The sequence below is a fragment of the Oratosquilla oratoria genome, chromosome 26, assembly GCF_046742065.1.
Source record: "Oratosquilla oratoria isolate Oo_2021 chromosome 26, ASM4674206v1, whole genome shotgun sequence".
NCBI classification, from domain to species: domain Eukaryota; kingdom Metazoa; phylum Arthropoda; class Malacostraca; order Stomatopoda; family Squillidae; genus Oratosquilla; species Oratosquilla oratoria.
Genome location: NC_134802.1, coordinates 33,091,712 through 33,111,711, shown reverse-complemented (window position 1 = coordinate 33,111,711; position 20,000 = coordinate 33,091,712). Strand labels below are relative to the sequence as shown.

At 47.9% G+C, this 20,000-nt stretch overlaps 1 protein-coding gene across 3 annotated transcripts in view; it reads right to left on the bottom strand.

The window, feature by feature from the left end:
• LOC143039461 (uncharacterized) overlaps positions 1-20,000 on the bottom strand; it is a 206,591-nt gene that overhangs the window by 112,154 nt on the left and 74,437 nt on the right. For all 3 annotated transcript variants that reach the window (XM_076209552.1, XM_076209553.1, XM_076209554.1), the window contains exon 2: positions 18,039-18,602. In XM_076209552.1, coding sequence (XP_076065667.1) covers positions 18,039-18,602 — 564 coding nt within the window. The remainder of the gene's footprint in view (positions 1-18,038; positions 18,603-20,000) is intronic.

Here is a 20,000-nt window from a genome sequence, read left to right as displayed (position 1 = left end):
CTCGATGTCTTTGGTAACAAATGCCTTCGGAGAATGGTAGGATATCGCTGGAGTGACTTCGTATCAAACCAGAGACTGTACTGCGAGGCTGCTCGGTCCAGCCCAGTTACCATCAACAGCATAATTCGTGAACGGCAGCTCCGGATATACATGGGCATCGTGTGGCCCCACGTTCCCCTGATGTAGATCCTACTCACGGAGTTCTCTCTTGTGGACATAACCCTCGATGAAGGAGGAGACGAAAGGGAGAGACGCCCACAGGATCCTTGGTTTGGGGAAAGATGATCGAGACTATCGAAAGATGTTTGGAGAGAGAGGGGTAGCTACATAGTAGCTTTCTCGGAGAGACCATGGGGACTGGCACCGGGGTGAGTGAAGCAACGCGCCTCCTGGCGTATGCCCGAAGTGGATGATGATCTGTGTGCAGTTGCGTCCGTGAAGGGGATTTCCTTCGTCAGGTATTCTCTAAACGTTCCAAGGTCTCCTAAGACACCAGGAACGTTCCAGGCATCATCCTTGTTGTTGTTGTTGTTGTTGTTGTCAGTGTCATTGCTGCTGCTGTTGTAATTGTCACTGATGCTGCTGTTGTTGTCGTTGTTGTCAGTCATTATTGTTGTTGTCATTGTTGTTCTCAGTCACTGCTCCTGTTGTCATTGTCATGACTGCAGTTGTCATGACTGTTGTTGGCATTGTTGTTGTTGTCATTGTCACTGCTGCTGTTGTTATTGTCATGGCTGCTGTTGTCATGGCTGTTGTTGTCAATGTTGTTGTCAAAGTCGCTGTTGTTACTGTCATGGTTGTTGTTGTCAATGTTGTTGCTGTCATTGTCACTGCTGCTATTGTTGTCGTTGTTGTCAGTCATTATTATTGTCATTATCTTTGTTATTGTCACTGTTGTTCTCAGTCACTGTTCCTGTTGTCATTATCATGGCTGCTGTTGTCATGGCTGTTGTTGTCACACTCATCGCTGTTGCTGATACTGTTGCTGTCAGTGTTGTCACTATTGTTTCTGTTCCCACATTCTGAAGCATCAACTCCGGCGCCAACTGGACCACACTGCTTGACACCCAGCTGGCACTCGGCGACCGATCGTGGCGCCAACCTGTCGCCAGGCGATTTTATTCAGCTGCACGCGACATAAAATGAAATAAATATCAACCACATCGTGATTCTGCGCTCTTCACACGAACGGTTGTCACGTGAATCTCGAAGATGACTGAGTGATTGATTTGGTTTGACGTCACAAAATCCCCTCTATCGGGAGGCTAAGACGGTGACCCTTACAGAGGACTTTGTAGCGTGGAATTTAATGAACTATGCCTTTGGTTCAACTCGCCAGTGGCAGGGTTCGAACCGCCATCCCCTCGACCTTCCCCGCAAGTGAAGACGCTCTAATCCGCTAGGCCAGCGAGCATCCTGGGCAGTGAAACGTAAACAACGAAAATGATAATAAGGAAAAAAACTGATAACAATCACGATAAAAGCATATTAACAATATTAAAAAGTTAATATATTTTTCTTTTTTCATCTTATCAACCACATTAACAATTGCCATTTTAAATCCTTGCTAATACGATCGGGACTAACAGGAGCTCGAGGTAAGCATAATCGGTAACTGATATGCTGTCGGGCTGAGGACTCGAACCCAACCGATACGAAACAAACGGACAGTGATATATTATATATATATACACATATATATATATATATATATATATATATACATATATATATATGTATGCATGCTAATAAGAACACGAGTAGGTGTGTTCACTAATGCAAAGCAGACCACTTGGAAAAAGAAACTAACGAAGCAGAGCGCTTTCGTATATTACATCTTCATTACATGGTACTTGTTGCACTGAATATGTAATATACGAAAGCGCTCTGCTTCGTTAGTTTCTTTTTCCAAGTGGTCTACTTTGCATATATATATATATATATATATATATATATATATATATATATTTATATATATATATATGCATTTCAACTAAGTAAATATTAAAAGCATTAGCACAACCAATATACCAGACCCCTCCTCCCACCCCCCGCCTCCCCTCCATTCTTCTGCAACTCCTCAACCTCAGCTGAGAACCTGACCACTTCTTCACCCACAAATCAGCACTTCAACTCCAGTCAATTCAATACTAATCAACTCTTGGATTCCTTCAATGCCCCTCCCCCTCCCCACATTCTCTTGACACCCTCCTCACCCCATGACCTCCCTGACCCTTCTCCCCCCCCGAATCCCAGCCCCCCCCCACCATCATACCTCTTTTACTTTGACACTCCCCCTTCCCCCTCTCGCTTCCCAACCTCCCCCTCCCCCCACCCAACCCTACTCTCCCCCGAATCCCAGCCCCCCCACCATCATTCCCTCTCCTACCATCATACACTCCCCCCACCCGCTTCTCTCCCCCTTTCGCTCCCCTCCTCCCCGCTCTCGCTTCCCCTCATCCCTCCTCCCCACCCACCCACCGAACGAAAGTTCATACCCTGCCGACCCCTCCCCCCTCCTTCCCTCTATGACATTTCCGGACATTAGCTCCCCCCTTCCCCCTTTCCCCCTCCCAATCACCCACCGAGGATACCACCATTTCCTCTCCTATTCCCCTCCCCCTCCCCCCAAAACTCATTCTTCCTTTCCCTCCAAACAAAACCCCTTACCCTCCATCTCTTCACTCCCCCCTCCCTCTTACACCCCCATCCTTCCCCTCCCCCAATCTCCCCTCTTTTCTCTCTTCTTCTTGGTATTCCTCAGCCTCCCTGTTCTTCCCCTCTCCCTGTTCTCCCCTCGTGAATTCCCTCTCCAGATCCCAGCTCACCTCCCCTCCCACAGTAACCTTGACGTGAGGCTCCAACTGCGCATACACGCGCCCAAATCTGCGCAAGAACCGTCGTTCCGTTTTCTTCCAAGCGTTCAACGGGGGACTACATCTTTCAAGTCCCCCCCCCCCTTTTTTTTATATTGGTACGGTGTCAGCGTAGCTCACAATCGTTCTCGTGAGGGGTGCATAACCCTAGAAATCAGGGGTGTATTAGAAATTTTACCCGTCGTCAGCAATAATATCGTTAATTTTTAAATTTACAGAATACCAGTGTATGATTGGTAAGTCAAAATGTAACTCATGCATATAATAATCTAAATATATCCCTGAGGCAAATCTAAAATGTGTATCCTGATTAAAAAAAAAACTACATCATGAATCATATATGCATAGCTTTAATTTTGTCACACTCCCTACAAAAATTCTTGCCCTCCTACAAAAATTCTTGCCCCCTACAAAAATCCCTGCCCCACTTACATTGTTGCCCCTACACAAATTTTGTCCCCCTACAAAAAATCTTGCCCCATTCCCTGCAAAATTGTTGCCCTACAAAAATTTTTGCCCCACTACAAAAATTCTTGCTCAGTTGTTACGAAATTTCCAGTAGACGCCCCTGCCCTCGACCCTGTGCCCCTTTAGGTCAGGTCAGGTCAGGTGGTTAGGTCAAGCTAGGTATGTCTATTTTGTTCTACGTGACGTCACGTTTTTATTCAGATGAAGGCTGGGTTTCAGTATTTCGATAGTCCAGTGGCTACCATGACCAGGCGGTCGAGAGGTCGATTCCCGGGACCCACTGCCGGTTTGGCCAGGCGGGGAGGCGACCCAAACATCGGGAGAAAAAAAAAAAAAAAAAAAAAAAAAAAAAAAAAAAAAAAAAAGGACGAGTTTTCAGTATCGACCAATAGATTCTCCAGATAATTTCACGGAATATGTTGCATCATCATCATGTCGCATAGTCACTTTTGATGAATTTAATTCCATCTTATCAGAAAATATTTATTTTCCTCTGCGAGATCCCTGGGGGGCAAAGAAGGGTGACGGACCCTAGGGCGTCAAAGGTGAGGTAAAACGAGGTCAAAGGTCAGAGGTCAAAGGTCATCAAGAGTAGACGGGGGCGCTGCTGCTCATTCCATTCTGGCCACCCAGAATCAACTCGCACCTTTATGAAGGGATAGAGATTGAGGAACGAGGGATGGGGGGAAAGAAATGGAAAAGAGAAGGAAGAGGAAAGATCGGAACAGAAGGAGGGAGAGGAGAGTGGGGGGTAGGAGGAAAAGGGGAGGAAAAGGGGAGGAAAAGAGAAGCGAGGGGGGTGGGGAAGAGGGGGTGGGCAAGAAGGGGTAGGGAAGAAGGGGTAGGGTATGAGGGGTGGGGAAGTGGGGTAGGGGGAAGAGGGACAGGGAAAGAGGGGTGGGGAAGATGGGTAAGGAAGATAGGTAGGGAAGTGGGGTTGAGAAAGAGTGGTAGGGGGAAGAGGGATGGGGAAGAAGGGTGGGGAAGAAGGGTGGGGAAGAAGGGTGGGGAAGAAGGGTAGGGAAAGTGTGGTAGAGAAGAGGGGTGAGGGAGAGGGGTAGGGAGAGAGGGGTGGGGAAGAGGGACAGGGAAAGAGGGGTGGGGAAGAGGGACAGGGAAAGAGGGGTGGGGAAGATGGGTGGGGAGAGATGGGTGGGGAAGGAGGGAATAGAATCACAAGTGTCACGGGGGGGGGGAAAGGGGGGCAAAATGTGTGGCGGGGGAGAGGGGTGTGTACAAGCGGCTCCAATTCAAGCGGGAATTAAATCGACAAGCAGTCGGCGCTCGACGCCAAGGTAACGAGGAGGTGGAGGAGGAGCAGGAGGAGGAGGAGGAGGAGGAAAGAGGAGGAGGAGGAGGAAAGAGGAGGAGGAGGAGGAAAGAGGAGGAGGAGGAGGAAAGAGGAGGAGGAGGAGGAAAGAGGAGGAGGAGGAAAGAGTAGGTGGAGGTGGTGGTGGTGATGGAACATTAGGAAAAGAGGAAGACGGGAGATGATGATGATGATGAGGAGGAGGAGGAGGAGGAGGAGGAGGAGGAAGCGGAGAGCAGTCACTAGTTGTCATCTCCCCTTATAGAAAGTGGATTTGAACGGAGTAAAACTAAAGTGAGGCCTTGGATCCGGTTCCTGGATCGAGTGTCAGCCCCTTGGGGATGCACCTCCAGATACAGGGGGAGTGATGATTTGAGGAGGAGCGGTGGGGTGACTATGCTCTCAGAGGTCCGTCAAACATGGAGGGGGAGGGGGAGGGAGAGAGGAGGAGGGAGGAGGAAGAGAGGGGGAGGGGTGGGGAGAGGGGGGGTGACTACGTCCCACAAAGAAAGGAACCACATGTAAAGCTAAGGAGGGGAGGGAGGAGGGAAGGGAGGGAGGAGGGAGGAGGGGAGGGAGAAGAGAGGGGGAGGAGGGAGGAAGGGAGTGAGGAGGAGAGAGGGGGAGATGAAAAGGGATAATCAAGAAACTGGGAAGAACTGAGCAGATGAAGAGGAGGAGGAGGAAGAGAAGGAGGAGTAGGAGGAGGAAGGGTAGGATTAGGAGGAAGAGGAGGAGGAAGAAGAGGAAGAGGGAGGAGGAGGAAGAGGGAGGAAGAGGAAGAGGGAGGAAGAAGAGGAAGAGGAAGAAGAGAGAGACGAAAGAAAAGGACAAAAAAAAAAAGTGGAATTGGCAACAGAGACGATTACGACTACACTGGTTGGGGTGTGTGTACACACACACACACACACACACAAAGACATCTTTGTTCGGTGAAGCACTGCTGCACAGCTATATAGTCCGTAAAATCACAACCGGATCCGAATTACGTTCGTGGGTTCCCGTCCCTGTGCTAAGTCGATGTCAGTTTTAAAGTGTGTGATGACCTGACTGTATTCACTGCATCGATTAATGCAGGAAAACGGTTATGCTCGGAGGATCCCGTTTCTGTATCTCTCATGCTGTCCGACATTTTTTATACCATTATCTCTCTCTCTCTTTCTTGCTGTCTCACATCTTTCATTAAACAAATTCTTTTTCGCGAGTCACCCACTCATTCTTGGCACATTTTCCCACCCCCAAGTTAAAATACTTCAAACAAATTCCCAATTTCAATGTTTCACTTGCTTCAAAGACCTCAAATTCAGTTCTTCAAAGAATTCCTTGTGTCATATATACGTTTCTGTGGCGAGGTGGTTTCCACCTTGTTTATACAACTCGTCTCTTCTTTATACATTTTCTACTGCCGTGCAGAGTTCAAAAACTACATGATCTAATACAGGTGTTCATGTGAATCAAGGGTTTTAACAACGGGGGTGCAGGCAAGGTCATCATATTAAGACAAGGCAGGGCTCGCAGTAAAGGACTTCAATTGGACAATTGATTATATTATTTATGAAGGAAATAGGCAAGGCCTGATCTACCAATGGATGGTTGATTGGTGGTCATGGACATTCAACTGCCTAATGTAAGCCTTATGGTGTCTTGCAGTCTCCTTCATTCTTATGTTCTTATCATGGAGCAATGATCCTTAGATTGGCAGTCGGACCACAAAGGGCAAACGTGACATTCGGCTCGAGTTAAGCGCCTACTGGTGAACGTGCGTAGCTGTACATTTCGAAATATGGGCGAAATGGAATGGAACCCGAGTCTATGGGGCAAGATCGCCCCTCCCCTCCCCCTGGGCCGTGTGGTACCCTTGTAACATTACGTGAATGTTTCTTGCGCTTAGGTGCCGAAGGAGTGAAGGAGACTCCGGTGAGTTTGGTTGCTTTATTCTGGTTAGCGCGAGTGTCGACCTAGGCTAGGTCGACGCGGGCAGAGCTCAGAGCCCTGCCCTAAACCGCAAGGTGACCGCGAGCCTCGGTCGGGCACTGCTGGGTACAAGTGCTAAAAGGAACTGAACTGGGACACCAGAACCTGGCATCTTTATATAGGCCTTATGCGTACGTTAAAGTAGCATACGACCCATACTGACCGAAACATGGCTCGGCAGGGCTTAGGTTGTGCTTTCAAGAGGATACAAATGCATGTAATACAGGCGTACTATAGACTTAACCTACATACCATCAATATAAGGCCGAAGGCCAGCTACTTCTACACAAACTGTCCATTCCTGGTCCATCCCAATTCTGCGGCGGCGATGCTATAAGCCAAAATACCGCGTCGAAGCACATGTGTGTGGGGCTTGTCCGCCACATTTACCCCCCTTCCCTAAATGTGGCGGACAAGCCTCCCCACACCCTTCTGACGACGACAACAACGAGGAGGAAAGAAGAAGACGAAGAAGAAGAAGAAGAAGAAGAAGAAGAGGAGGAGGAGGAGGAGGAGGAGGAGGAGGAGGACGCCATCTTGAAGAACTGGCGACAAAGGCCGAACAAACCTCTTCACTGGGGTGTTGATGTCCGCACGCGCATACAAAAGCATACATAACAATAAAATACACAAAACATATGTTAACACACACATACACACCTTCGCAGGATCAGACGCGTACAGTCAATACCAAAAGTTTGAACCCACTACGAGTTTTTCATGACGCAAAATTCAAATTCTTTGTCTGAATTTTCTGTATCTAGTCAAGAAGATGACAACTCTAAGTTAAATACTAAATAGCAAAATATCTCTCGTACTCGGAAAAAAAAATCACAATGTTGTAATAACTGTAAAGAGGGTCAAAACTTTTGTTCGTGACTGTACATGTTCGGTATAATTCTCTTTCAATGTCGAGAATAAAATATTCTCTTTCGTGATACAAAAATAAGAAAAGGAAGACATGGCGGGAGTTACTGATGCATGGAGATAATCTCTGTAAACACAATATTAGAGCGCGCGCACACACACACACACACACACACACACACACACACACACACACACACACACACACACACACACGTCAGAAAATCAGTTCATGCCTATTTCCTGCTCAAATCTAAATTTGTCCAATCCATTACTTTCCCCCAGCTCCATAACGTCATCTTACGCCTGTCACAACAACAGAGACACGAGACCCCACGAACGTAGCTCTTATCTTGTATATTACAATAAGGTAGACACAGGGGCACCACTGTGACGAGAGGGTAAAAATTTCCTCTAAGTGATCGCTAACAAAGAGGCTTTGTGTAGAACACTGCTTGCGCAATCCAAGCAGGCTACCCGCCTGCCTCCCTTCCTTCCTTCTTCTCTGAGGTTTCAAAATGCGAGCGGGCAACCCACGTCCCTCCATCATCTTCCACAATAAAACTGGGCTACATATGCTCCCTCCCTAAATGGGCTATATTACTCCCCCTTACGTTTCACAATACAAACAGGAACCCCATCACTTTGGTCTTCCTTCAAAATTCACAATAAATGTACATTAACCTCATTACTTCCTCGAGAACATAAGAATGAAGGAGGCTGCAATAGACTCTAAGGCCTACACTAGGCAGTCTCATGTCCATGACTACTTGTCATCCCCATCCATAAAGTTGTCTAACCTTTTCTTAAAGAGAGAGAGAAAAAAAAAAAAAAAAAAAAAAAAAAATCAATCTCAGCGGTCACTAACTACATGATTACTAAATCTATTCCATTCGTTGACCACTCTATTGGTAAACCCATTCTTGCCTATTTCCTTCTTAAATCTAAAATTGTCCAATTTAAATCCATTTCCGCGAATCCTGCCCTGTTGTCTTAATACCGACATTTTAGTTTCCCAAAAATACACGAGGGATGCCCTCTTTTCCGCCCACAGAGAGAAATTATACAAGTGGGAGAACCACACTCCATCAGGCTTTACAATAAAAGCAGTCTAACCACTTCCCTGTCCTCCTCCTCTTCCTTTAAAAAAAAAAGTGAAATAATAAAAATAATAATAAAAATAATAATAGTAACTAATAATAATAATAAATAACAATAATAATAATTACGGACTCGATTTTCACTAAATGGTGTCCCGTATCCCCACAAACTCAGGCAACGGTCCTCGTGCCTGATAACAAGTGATCTCTACGGAAAGAAATGTTGTTTGTTGTCAGTGTTGTTTTGTTGTCAGTGGGTTTTTTTTGTCAGTGGTGTTCTGTTGTCAGTGTTGCTTTGTTGTCAGTGTTTTGTTAGTTTTGTTGTGTTTGTTGACAGTGGTGCTGTCAGTGTCGTTTGTTGTCAGTGTCGTTTGTTGTCAGTGGTGTTTGTTGTCAGTGTCGTTTGTTGTCAGTGGTGTTTGTTGTCAGTGTCGTTTGTTGTCAGTGGTGTTTGTTGTCAGTGGTGTTTGTTGTCAGTGTCGTTTGTTGCCAGTGGTGTTTGTTGTCAGTGATGCTTGTTGTCAGTGATGCTTGTTGTCAGTGTTGTTTGTCAGTGATGACTGTTGTCAGTGATGCTTGTTGTCAATGTTGTTTGTTGCCACTTGTGTTTGTTATTGTCTGTTGTCAGTATGGGTCTGTTTACGTCATGGGTTGGTGGCAGACGGGGCGTTAGCACCGGATGTCAACACCCCTTAAGTGAAAAAGTAAAGAAAATATATAAAGTTGATCACGAGGGATCCTGGATCCAGTCCGGCAACCGAATGCCAGCCCATCGGGGCTGCACCTCAAATTTCAACCTGATCGACCATTTTACTCTCCGCTGCCATGTTGGAAAAGGCAAACAACACTATCGAGAAAAAATAATAATGATAATGATAACAATAATAACAATTATGATGATAATGAAAATAATATTAATAACGACATTAATATCATTATTATTTTTATCATTATCAATAATAATAATAATAATAATAATAATAATAATAATAATAATAACGATAATAACAATAATAATAAACATTACCACGGACTTGACTGACATGAAACCCGCAGCCCCACTGTAGTCGCCAACGATCCTTAGTCCCACCCATTGATATCCTTGGGTACAAGCTACACCATAGTTTGTGCTGTACGAGTGAAGTCTGTTTGGATGCTACCAGGAAGACGAGGAGGAAAGATCAGTCGCCGGTTGCCACTTTCTTGGAAAGAAGAAATTATCGAAGTCGATAGAGACCTTGGTTTCAATCCAGGGACTGAGTGTCAGCCCCTCGGGACCGCACCTCCACATTAAGGCGAGGGTGCTTATAGGTTTTGAGGATGGACATCGGGGAGGGAGGGGGACGCGATTCCCTCCGACATCCACCTTGCAGGACCTACAGCATAAACAGGTTAAATATCACAGAGGGGAGGAGAGGGGAGGGAGGAGAGGGGGAGTTGGGAGGGGTGGGAGGGGAGGGGAGGGAGGAGAAGGAGAAAGAGAGGAAAGGGAGGGGAGGGAGAGAAGAGGAGGAGGAAAGGAGGGAGATGAGAGGGGAGTAAGAGGAGGGGAGGAAGGAGAGGAAGAGGATGTAGAGAGGAAAAAGAGGAGGGAGGAGAGAGAGGAAGAGAGGAGAATAGAATAGAGTAGAGGGTAGAAAAGGGTTGGGAGTGAATAGGAAACAATAGGAAAGAGGAAAAGAAGGAGAGGGAAAAAGGGGAGAAGAGGGGAAATGAGAGGAGAGGGGAAAAGCGCGGGGGAGATAGGGAGAAGGGAAAAGGGGAAATGAGAGAGGGGAAAAGGGGAAAAGGGCGGGGAAAGGGAGGAGAGGAGAAATGAGAGGAGAAATGAGAAGGGTAATGAGAGTGGAAATGAGAGGGGAAAAAGGAGAGGGAAAAAGGGAGAGGGGAAATGAGAGGAGAGGGGAAAAGCGCGGGGGGAAGGGAGAAGGGGAAATGAGAGAGGGGAAAAGGGAGGGGGAGAGGGGAAAAGGGAGGAGAGGGGAAAGGGAGGAGAGGGGAAGGACGAGGGTGGAAATGAGTGGAAATGAGAGAAGGGAAAAAGGAAGGCGAGGGGAAATGAGAGGAGAGGGGAAAAGCGCGGGGGAGATAGGGAGAAGGGAAAAGGGGAAATGAGAGAGGGGAAAAGGGGTAAAAGGGAAGAGAGGGGAAATGAGAAGGGTAATGAGAGTGGAAATGAGAGAGGGGAAAAGGAGAGGGAAAAAGGGAGAGGGGAAATGAGAGGAGGAGAGAAAAAGGGAGGGAAAATGAGAGAAGAGGGGAAAAGCGCGGGGGAAAAAGGGGGAGAGGGGAGAAGGGATGAGAGGAGGGAAAAGGGAGAGGGGGAGAAGGGAAAAAGGGTGGAGAGGGAAAATGAGGGGGAAAGGGGAAATGAGAGAGGGGAAAGGGAAAGGGGAGGAGAGGGGAAATGAGGGGAAATGAGAGGGGGAAAGGGAAAAGGGAGGAGAGGGGAAATGAGAAGGGAAATGAGAGAGGGGAAAAGGGAGGACAGGGGAAAATGGAGGAGAGGGGGAAAGGGAGGGGAGGGGGATAGGGAGATAGAGGGGAGAGAGGAAGAGGGGAGAGGGGTGAGAAGGAAGAGGAAGATGACGAGAAGATGGAGATAATTAGGAGTGGGGGAAGACAGAGCGGGAGGGACGGATGAGGGGAAAGGGGGAAAGTGGGAGTGAGAGGAAGAAGAGATCCACTTGGCTGGGCCCCCCTCCCACTCCCCCTCCCGACTCCCCCTCCCACTCCACCATGCACTCGCTGTTCCTTTGTCTTTGCTACTAAGTTTACATCTCTCTCTCTCTCTCTCTCTCGTCACGTGACGTCACAAGAAGAGGAGCAGGATCTTCCCGTCACCTGACTAAAGCTGCCTTTCGAGGACCCGCTACTGGCAGGTACGCAACTCCTGACCTAACAAAGCACCATGGCTGAAGATTTATAAAAAAAAAATAATAATAATTAAATAAATAAATAAATCCCCGGTTGTTGTTATGGGAGGGGGGAGGGGGTTCCGACCCCTGCCTTTCAGCTGAATTAAATCGTCTGGCGACAGAGCCACACATCTCGCGTCTCTGCCAGAGGTGATTACACAACCCTCTCCCAATATGGCGGCAAACACAGCGAAAGGAACACAAATTAAGCGCCAAAAGACTCCATTCGTTTTATATGACCCCGAGGTGAGTCTGTGTGTGTGTGTGTGTGTGTGTGTGTGTGTGTGTGTGTGTGTGCGTGCGCGCGCGCGTGAACCCCAAGATGGTCAAGATCGCCCGGCGCAAGCCAGAAACAAAATTAACGAGAGAGAGAGAGAGAGAGAGAGAGAGAGAGAGAGAGGGGGGGGCCTCGACTTCGGTTCAACACAGACGCATGTCATCAACCATAACAAAAGCTTTCAAGTCTCCCACTATGCAGAAGTCGTTCAAATCTGCCTGCCTGTCTGTCTGTCTGTCAGTCAGCCTATTTACCTTCATTCCCCATCTACCTGTTTATTTGTTCGGACATATTTCTACCTATCTACCTTACTACTTACCTTAACAACCCATGTCCTATCTACTAGCCTTCCTTCCAGTCTATTAACCTACACGTATATCTGTCTCTAAGCTCACTTATTTGCCTCCCTGTGCTGCCTGTGCTGCCTGCGCTGCCTGCGCTGCCTGTGCGCAGAGTCTGCGCCGGGCGGGCGGTGCCAATTCATCGTCGACGCCTGCTTCAAGTGCCACCGAGGGCACGATGGCTGGGAGGGGGAGGAGGGAGGAGGAGGAGGAGGAGGAGGAGGAGGAGGAGGAGTTGGAGGAGGAGGAGGAGGAGGAGGAGGAGGAGGAGGACCCGTGACTACGGCACCTCAACCTTCTTCCCTTTCAGGCCGCAGGAGAACATACCTTGGTGGCACCTCCCCCCGGGGGGGAGAAGGTGGAGGGGGATGAGGGGGGAATGAAGGAGGAGGAATGAAGGAGGGGTAGGGGAGGGGGAATGAGGGAGGTAAAATGAGAGAGGGGGAGGGGAAGAGGAATGAGGAGAGGAGAGGGGAGAGGAGGGAGAATGAGGGATGGTGAGGATTAGGGAGAGAGGGGGAGGAAGGGGAGAGGAATGGGGAGAAAGGAGAGAGGGAGGGAGAGAGGATAGGGAGGGGGGAGAGAGGGAGGGAGAGAGGAGGAGAGAGGGAGGGAGAGAGGGTAGGGAGGGGGTGAGTGGGAGGGAGAGAGGGTAGGGAGGGGGTGAGTGGGAGGGAGAGAGGGTAGGAAGGGGGAGAGAGGGTAGGAAGGGGGAGAGCGGGTAGGGAGGGGGAGAGAGGGTAGGGAGGGAGAGAGGGTAGGGAGGGGGAGAGAGGGAGGGAGAGAGGGTAGGGAGGGGGAGAGAGGGTAGGAAGGGGGAGAGCGGGTAGGGAGGGGGAGAGAGGGTAGGGAGGGAGAGAGGGTAGGGAGGGGGAGAGAGGGAGGGAGAGAGGGTAGGGAGGGGGAGAGAGGGAGGGAGAGAGGGTAGGGAGGGGGAAAGAGAGGAAGGAGAGAGGAAGAAAAGAGGAAGGACAGGTGTAAAAAAAAAAGAGGGAGAGGAGACAAGCAAAAAATAGTAGAGGAGAGGTAAAAAGAGAAAAGAGGGGAAAGTGAGAGGAGACAAAAATAAAAACAGGAGATAAAGAGATAGGAAAGGAAAGGCGAGTAGAGGAGTGGTGAAGAGGGGAGAGGAGAGGGGAGAGGTGAAGAGGGGAGAGGAGAGGGGAGAGGAGGGGAGGGGAGAGGAGGGGAGAGGTGAAGAGGGGAAAGGAGGGGAGGGGAGAGGTGAAGAGGGGAGAGGAGAGGTGAAGAGGGGAGAGAAGAGGTGAAGAGGGGAGAGAAGAGGGGAGAGGAAAGGTAAAGAGGGGAGAGGAGAGGAGAGGGGAGAGGTGAAGAGGGGAGAGGAGAGAAGAGGTGAGAGGAGAGAAGAGGTGAGAGGAGAGGAGAGGTGAAGAGGGGAGAGGAGGAGAGGAGAAGAGGAGGGGAGGGGAGAGGAGAAGAGGGGAGAGGAGAGAGAGCAGCGAGAGTGACCTATTAGTATTGCCGTCGACCTCGAACCAAAATAGTTTTGGAGTTGAACCCCGGTTCCTCCAAAGAACCAAACCCTAACAAGTCCACAACCGTATCTATTCATTTACTTGTCTATTTATCTATGTATTTATCTATTCATTTATCTAATTATCAATTTATTTATTCATTTATTTATCTATTTATTTACATATTTATCTATTTATATATCTATTTATCTACATATCTATATATCTACTTATCTATTTATTTACATATCTATTTATCTACTGTTATCTTATCTATTCATTTATCTATTTATATATTCTTTTATATATTCATTTATTTATTAATCTATTTATCTATTTATTCATCTATCCATCTGTGTCTATTGATTAATTGCATTGGCGAATTATGAAGTTCTCATTTTCCCCTGGATTGTCTTCGGAAAGCCAAATCAGACGGTCCTCCTCCTCCTCCTCCTCCTCGTTCTCCTCTCCCGGCCGGCTACGGACCATTCCTTTCGTTTCCGTGACACCCCGCCCCCTCACCCCCCCCCACCACCAGCAGGAGTCCTTCCAGCAGACCTGGAAGGGCTTAAACCCCTTCTGAGGGGCACTCTGACCTTCGCTCCATCCAGTCTATCGACAACAGACCAACGCTCGGAGGGCAAGAGGGGGAGGGGGGAGGGGAGGGGTAAGAAGGGGAGGAAAGAGGTGGGGTGGGGGAAAGGGAGGGGAGGAGGGTATGGGGAGGAGAGAAGAGGGGAGAGGAGAGATGGGGGAAGGGGAGGGGAGGAGGAAGGGAGAGGGTGAGAGGGAGGGAGGGAGAAGTGAGGAGGGGAGGAGTGGGGGAAGGGGAGGGGTAGGAGGAGTGGGGGAAGGGGAGGAGGAGGAGGGGAGGGGAAAGAGGAGGAAGAGGAGAGGGGAGTGGGAGAAGGGGAGGAAAATGAGGAGGGGAGAGGGAGGGAGGGATGAGAGGAGGGGAAAAAGGATGGGATGAGGAGGAGTAGAGGAGGTGGAGGAGGAGGAGGAGTAAAGGAGGAGGAGAGGATGGAGGAGGAGGAGGAGAGTATGGAGGAGGAGGAGAGGAGGAGAGGATGGATGAGGAGGGGGAGAGGATGGAGGAGGAGGGGGAGAGTATGGATGAGGAGGAGGAGAGTATGGATGAGGAGGAGAGTATGGAGGAGGAGGAGAGTATGGAGGAGGAGGAGGAGGAGGATAGTATGGAGGAGGAGGAGGATAGTATGGAGGAGGAGGAGGATAGTATGGAGGAGGAGGAGGACAGTATGGAGGAGGAGAGGGGGAGGAGTGTCGTCTCCTGCCCTCAGCCGAATAAAATCTCCGATACGCGGCCACACGACTCCAATCGTCGAAGGGACCACGAGAAAGAATTCCATTACCATTTGGCTTCATCGAAATGAAATTCATTCTTGGTGCTCTTCTCCTTCTCAGGACTCCCTTCAGCATCAGAGGGAAATATCCGCTATATTTCACAAATATCTAATAATATGCCCCCCAGCAATCCAATAGGGGGTGGGGGTGGGGTGGGGGTCTGGGGGTCTGGGGTCGTCGTAAATCAACCTGACCCTTAGTAGGTGCCCCCGACGGGCAGTCTTCCCTTGGGTAAGCAGGGAGCATCCAAGTGACAGCTTTATGAGGCTGAACTGCTCCGGGCGCCGACGAGCCTAAATAAATAAACAATAAAATCGTAGTCTTCGTCCTCTTCGACGTTTCGTTGTTGTTGTTGTTGTTGTCGCCGTTGCTGTTAATGTTTGTTGTTGTTGTTGTTATTTGTTTTGTCTTCCTGGTATTCCCGTTGTTTTGTGGGTGTTGGAGTTGTTGTTGTTGTTGTTGTCGCCGTTGCTATTAATGTTGTTGTTGTTGTTATTATTTGTTTTGTCTTCCTGGTATTCCCGTTGTTTTGTGGCTGCCGGTATTGTTGTTGTTGTTGTTGTTGTTGTTGTTGCTATGGCTGTAGGCGCCGTCTATGGTTTGCAAAACTGGTTTTGCCACAGTCAGCTGCCCCTTCCTATGTGTGACACACTTAACAGCTTTTATTACGGCGAAACAAGTGGTAGGTCACCACACAAAACGCTATGCAATGAAACCCAAAGACGGTACGCTATGCAACCTCTGCAAATCCAAAGCTTCAGAAAATATGAAAAATGACATCAACCTCATCAATATGGTGTCAAAACAAATACATACATACATATACCAAGGCTTTTTCCCCCTTACAAGGGAGGTACCCAAAAAGGAAAAGGCATAAAATTATTTTCATCCATTCCATCCCTGAATACACTCCAAACCCTCCCACCCTCCCTCTTATCTTAGCACCTCCTGGATGACGGGTCATCCCTGCACCTTGTCCACTGCCCTGGGTCAGAAGCAGTGTCGCAAGACACAGCACATCCACAGCAAGGCCGCTTCATTAAATCGGCGACCACCCCTCTCCGTCCCCCCATTGCATAAAAGGAGAAGACGGGGAGAAATCCCTTCGGGCTGCGTCAAATTTTGCTCACCCATACTACCTCACCCCCATCCCCCCACCCATTCCACCTCATGCAATCACATCATCATCCATATACAACCATTCTCCATTCACCCGTCTTCTGTCCTCTCCCGTCCTTCTTCAACAGACATTCCCCTCTTCCCCAAAGCCCCCTTCACCCCATCCATCCACCTCATCCTAGGACGTCCCCTTATGTTCACTCCCTCCACATCTGCCTTCCATACCTCTTTTACTAGTCTTTCTTCACTCATTCTTTCCATGTGTCCAAACCATCCTAATATTCTTTCATCAACCCTATCTCCTAACTCCCTTTCCACCCCTGTTCTCCTCCTCACCTCCTCATTTCTCACTCTATCTAGCCTAGTAACCCCCATCATACTTCTCAGACACCTCATCTCAAACACATTCAAACTCCTTCTCTCTTCTTCTCTTATGTTCCATGTTTCTGCCCCATGCAGTGCTGTTGGCACAATCACTCCTTCATACAGTCTCCTCTTAGCATCCATTCCCAAATGTCTATTCCTCATTACACTCTTTAATCTACCAAGGCATTTACTCGCTTCTCTCAATCTACATTCTACCTCCACCTTCACTCCACCTTTTCCTGCCACATTTGCACCCAAGTATCTAAAACTATCCACTTCCTCCAGTCGCTCTCCCTTAATGCTCACTTCCAGTCTACTGCCACTTTCACCCCTTGTACATCTCATCACCTTACTTTTACCCACATTTATCTTTAGCTTTCTTCTATCACATACTCTCCCAAACTCTGCCACCAACTTCATCAATCCCTCCTCCGATCCTGCCACAAGCGCAGTGTCGTCCGCAAACAACAGCTGGCTCACTTCCCACTTTTTTCCATTTTCTTTAACCATCTCCAATCCCTGACCCACTACCCTTGCATTTACCTCTCGCACCACCCCATCCATGTATAAGTTGAACAGCCAGGGCGACATAACGCATCCTTGACGAAGTCCCATCTTTACCTCGAACCACTCACTCTCTCCATTTCTAATCCTGACACAAGCTCTACTACTCTCATAAAAACTCTTGACAGCTCCCAGAAGCTTTCTTCCTATCCCGCATATCTGGGAGTCAACACAAATGACTGACAGTTTACTGTTGACAACACTTCAAACTTCCGGAGTCTAAACTATCACGCCCTCAATCGTAAAAGGGCAACAACTGGTTTACCAAAAGAGTGGTCAACGAATGGAACAGACTTAGTAACCATGTAGTGAGCAATGAAACTATCGGTTGTTTTAAGAAACCATTAAACAACTTTATGGATGGGATGAAAGGTCGTAAGGGATATGGAACTGTCTAGTGTAGGCCGTATGGTCTCTTATAACCTCCTTCGTTCTTATGTTTGAGTTCAGTTTTGTATCATGTCGCTGAATTCTTCTTCATCTGTCACCGTCTTTCAGATCATTTTATGGATAGGGATCAATGGTGGTAAAGGACATGGAACTGCCTAATGTAGGCCTTATGGTCTCTTGCAGCCTCCTTCATTCTTATGTTCTTAAGTTTGATGTCAGTTCTGTAACTCTTCCTCATTTGTCACTGTCTTTCTTCGAGGAGATTCAAGTCCACTTACAAGGCCAATTAATTATCTACACAGTTTCTGGACGTTTGTTATACTCTTGAAGTCCAGAAATCGCACCCTCGACCCTGATATAATTACATCAATGAAGGCGAAAACAAATAAATCAATAATTGACAGAGGTCGTGCCCAGCCTAATTAGATCGCAACGCGAATTCTCAAGGAAAGTTGCAAACCCACTTAATACCATAGCATAGCATACACACATTATCATGCGACTCTTTATCAAACCCTCAAAATGACTCAAATACACATATACAACACATAAATAGCATTTCTGTCATCATAAATAAAACCCTCGAATATTTATTAAAAAGAAAAAAAAAAAAAGTACGCCATTCTTACCTTGGCCCATGATGATCTGACTGCTGGTGTTATCCCCGCTGGCTTCATAGGTCCAGATGGAGTAACAGTAAGCCGGCTGGTTGCAGTTGACGACCGTCTTGTTCTCCAGCAGAGTCTGAATCGGATTCTTACGGCCCTTGCCTGAAACTGTGGGGGCGCCACTACCCTTGGCCAGGCCTCTCTGCTCGATGGCCCCCAAGTAGTAAGCACACAGCGTGTTTTCAGGACCCTCCATCGACGAGTCTGAACTATCGACGACGGCTCCATCAGCACTCCCGACGAAGTCGCTGTCGGAGGAAGACCCGAGCTCGGCGGGGGGCGAAGGGGAGAGTACTGGGTGGCTGGGTTGGGGGGAAGACGACGGGGCGGCGGGGAGAGTAGTGGTGAGGGGAGTAGTGGTAGTGGTGGTGGGTTCTGTCAGAGGCGGCTGCTGTAGGCGTGCATGGGTGGCGCTGCTGTGGCGGTGGTGGTGGTGAGAGTGGTGGTGGGCGTCCAGCTGGCCCTCCGGGAGTGGTGGAGGATGGAGGAGTTCCACGTCGGGGTCCAAGCTCCGCCACTCAGAACCTACGGAAGGAGAAAAAAAAATGGCGTCAGGTCCCGTGAATAACGAATCCATGATCCATCAATGGATTGCATTGGCTGGTTTTAGAATCAATAATTTCTACAGTTACACAAATGAATAAATACAAATAAACAAATGCAAGTAAAAAGGAAATAAATAAATATATTATCTCGAACATATTACAGTGTAGTCGTTTGGGGCTCATCAGAAACATCGACATGACGTCATAGCAATCGCCCGAAACGCAAAAAGTGTATCGTTTTCTTTGCGATTATTTTCCCCTTGCTTTGTACAAGCAAGCTCTGTGGCCACTTCTCTCTCCAAGTGCCCCTGCCGTCTATATTTCTCTCTCTTTTTTATCGTGTTGATGGAAAATATCAGTTTCACCAAGGGCAACAGTACGGGGAAGTGGGGGGGGGGGAGAGGGGAGGGGGAAAACGAGAAAGAGCAGGGAAGGGAGAAAGAGATAGAGAGTACTTGTAGTAAGAGAATCAGAAGGAGGTAGAGGAAGAAAAAGAGTAAAACAGGAAGATGGGAGGAAGAAGGAAGAAGAAGGAAGGAGAGGAGGAAGGAGGAAGAGGAGGGCAGTATATTATTTTTTCCCCTGGGTTACTGATGTAGAATTTCAAACAGATCATGCGATTTCGTCCCTTTCTCTACGACGACCGATACATGTTCATTCTGTCCGATCGTAAACGATTTTATTAAGCAGAAGAATCGGCAGAATAGGGAGATAGCAGGCGATTCCTCAAGACTGACTGTAAACTTCCATCGACAGACAGACAGACAGATAAGACTAAGACAAGCAGAAGCAGCAAGAAGAAGCAGCGATGATGCTACGAATAACTTTGTAACAGAAACCTTTGTGCTTGCTTGCTTGCCTCCTTGATCTTTTGCTCGTGTGTGTGTGTGTGTGTGTGTGTGTGTGTGTGTGTGTGTGTTTTGTGTACCTAATACCAACATATACAAACACACACACACACATCCGGGAGGGTAATATCGGTCGATTACGAATTTAGCATATGACCCAAAACCACAGTAAATCAATCTCTCTCTCTCTCTCTCTCTCTCTCTCTCACACACACACACACACACACACACACACACACACACACACACACACACACACACACACACACATTCTCACCCTGGCTGAAACCACACATAAATTTAAATCCAAATAGGATAATTGGTGAATAAAGTGACAGCTAAAATTGGCCATCTACGTGAATGTGATATCGTTTCTTCTACAACCAAGTATCTGGGCAGAATGTCATTGACTGGAACGCAAACGATGGAAAAAATAATAAAAATAAAATAAAATAAAGTCACGAAATCAACAAAGAAGATCACTGCAACAGACTTCATAAATGTTATGACGATTTCGATGTTCGTGGCGA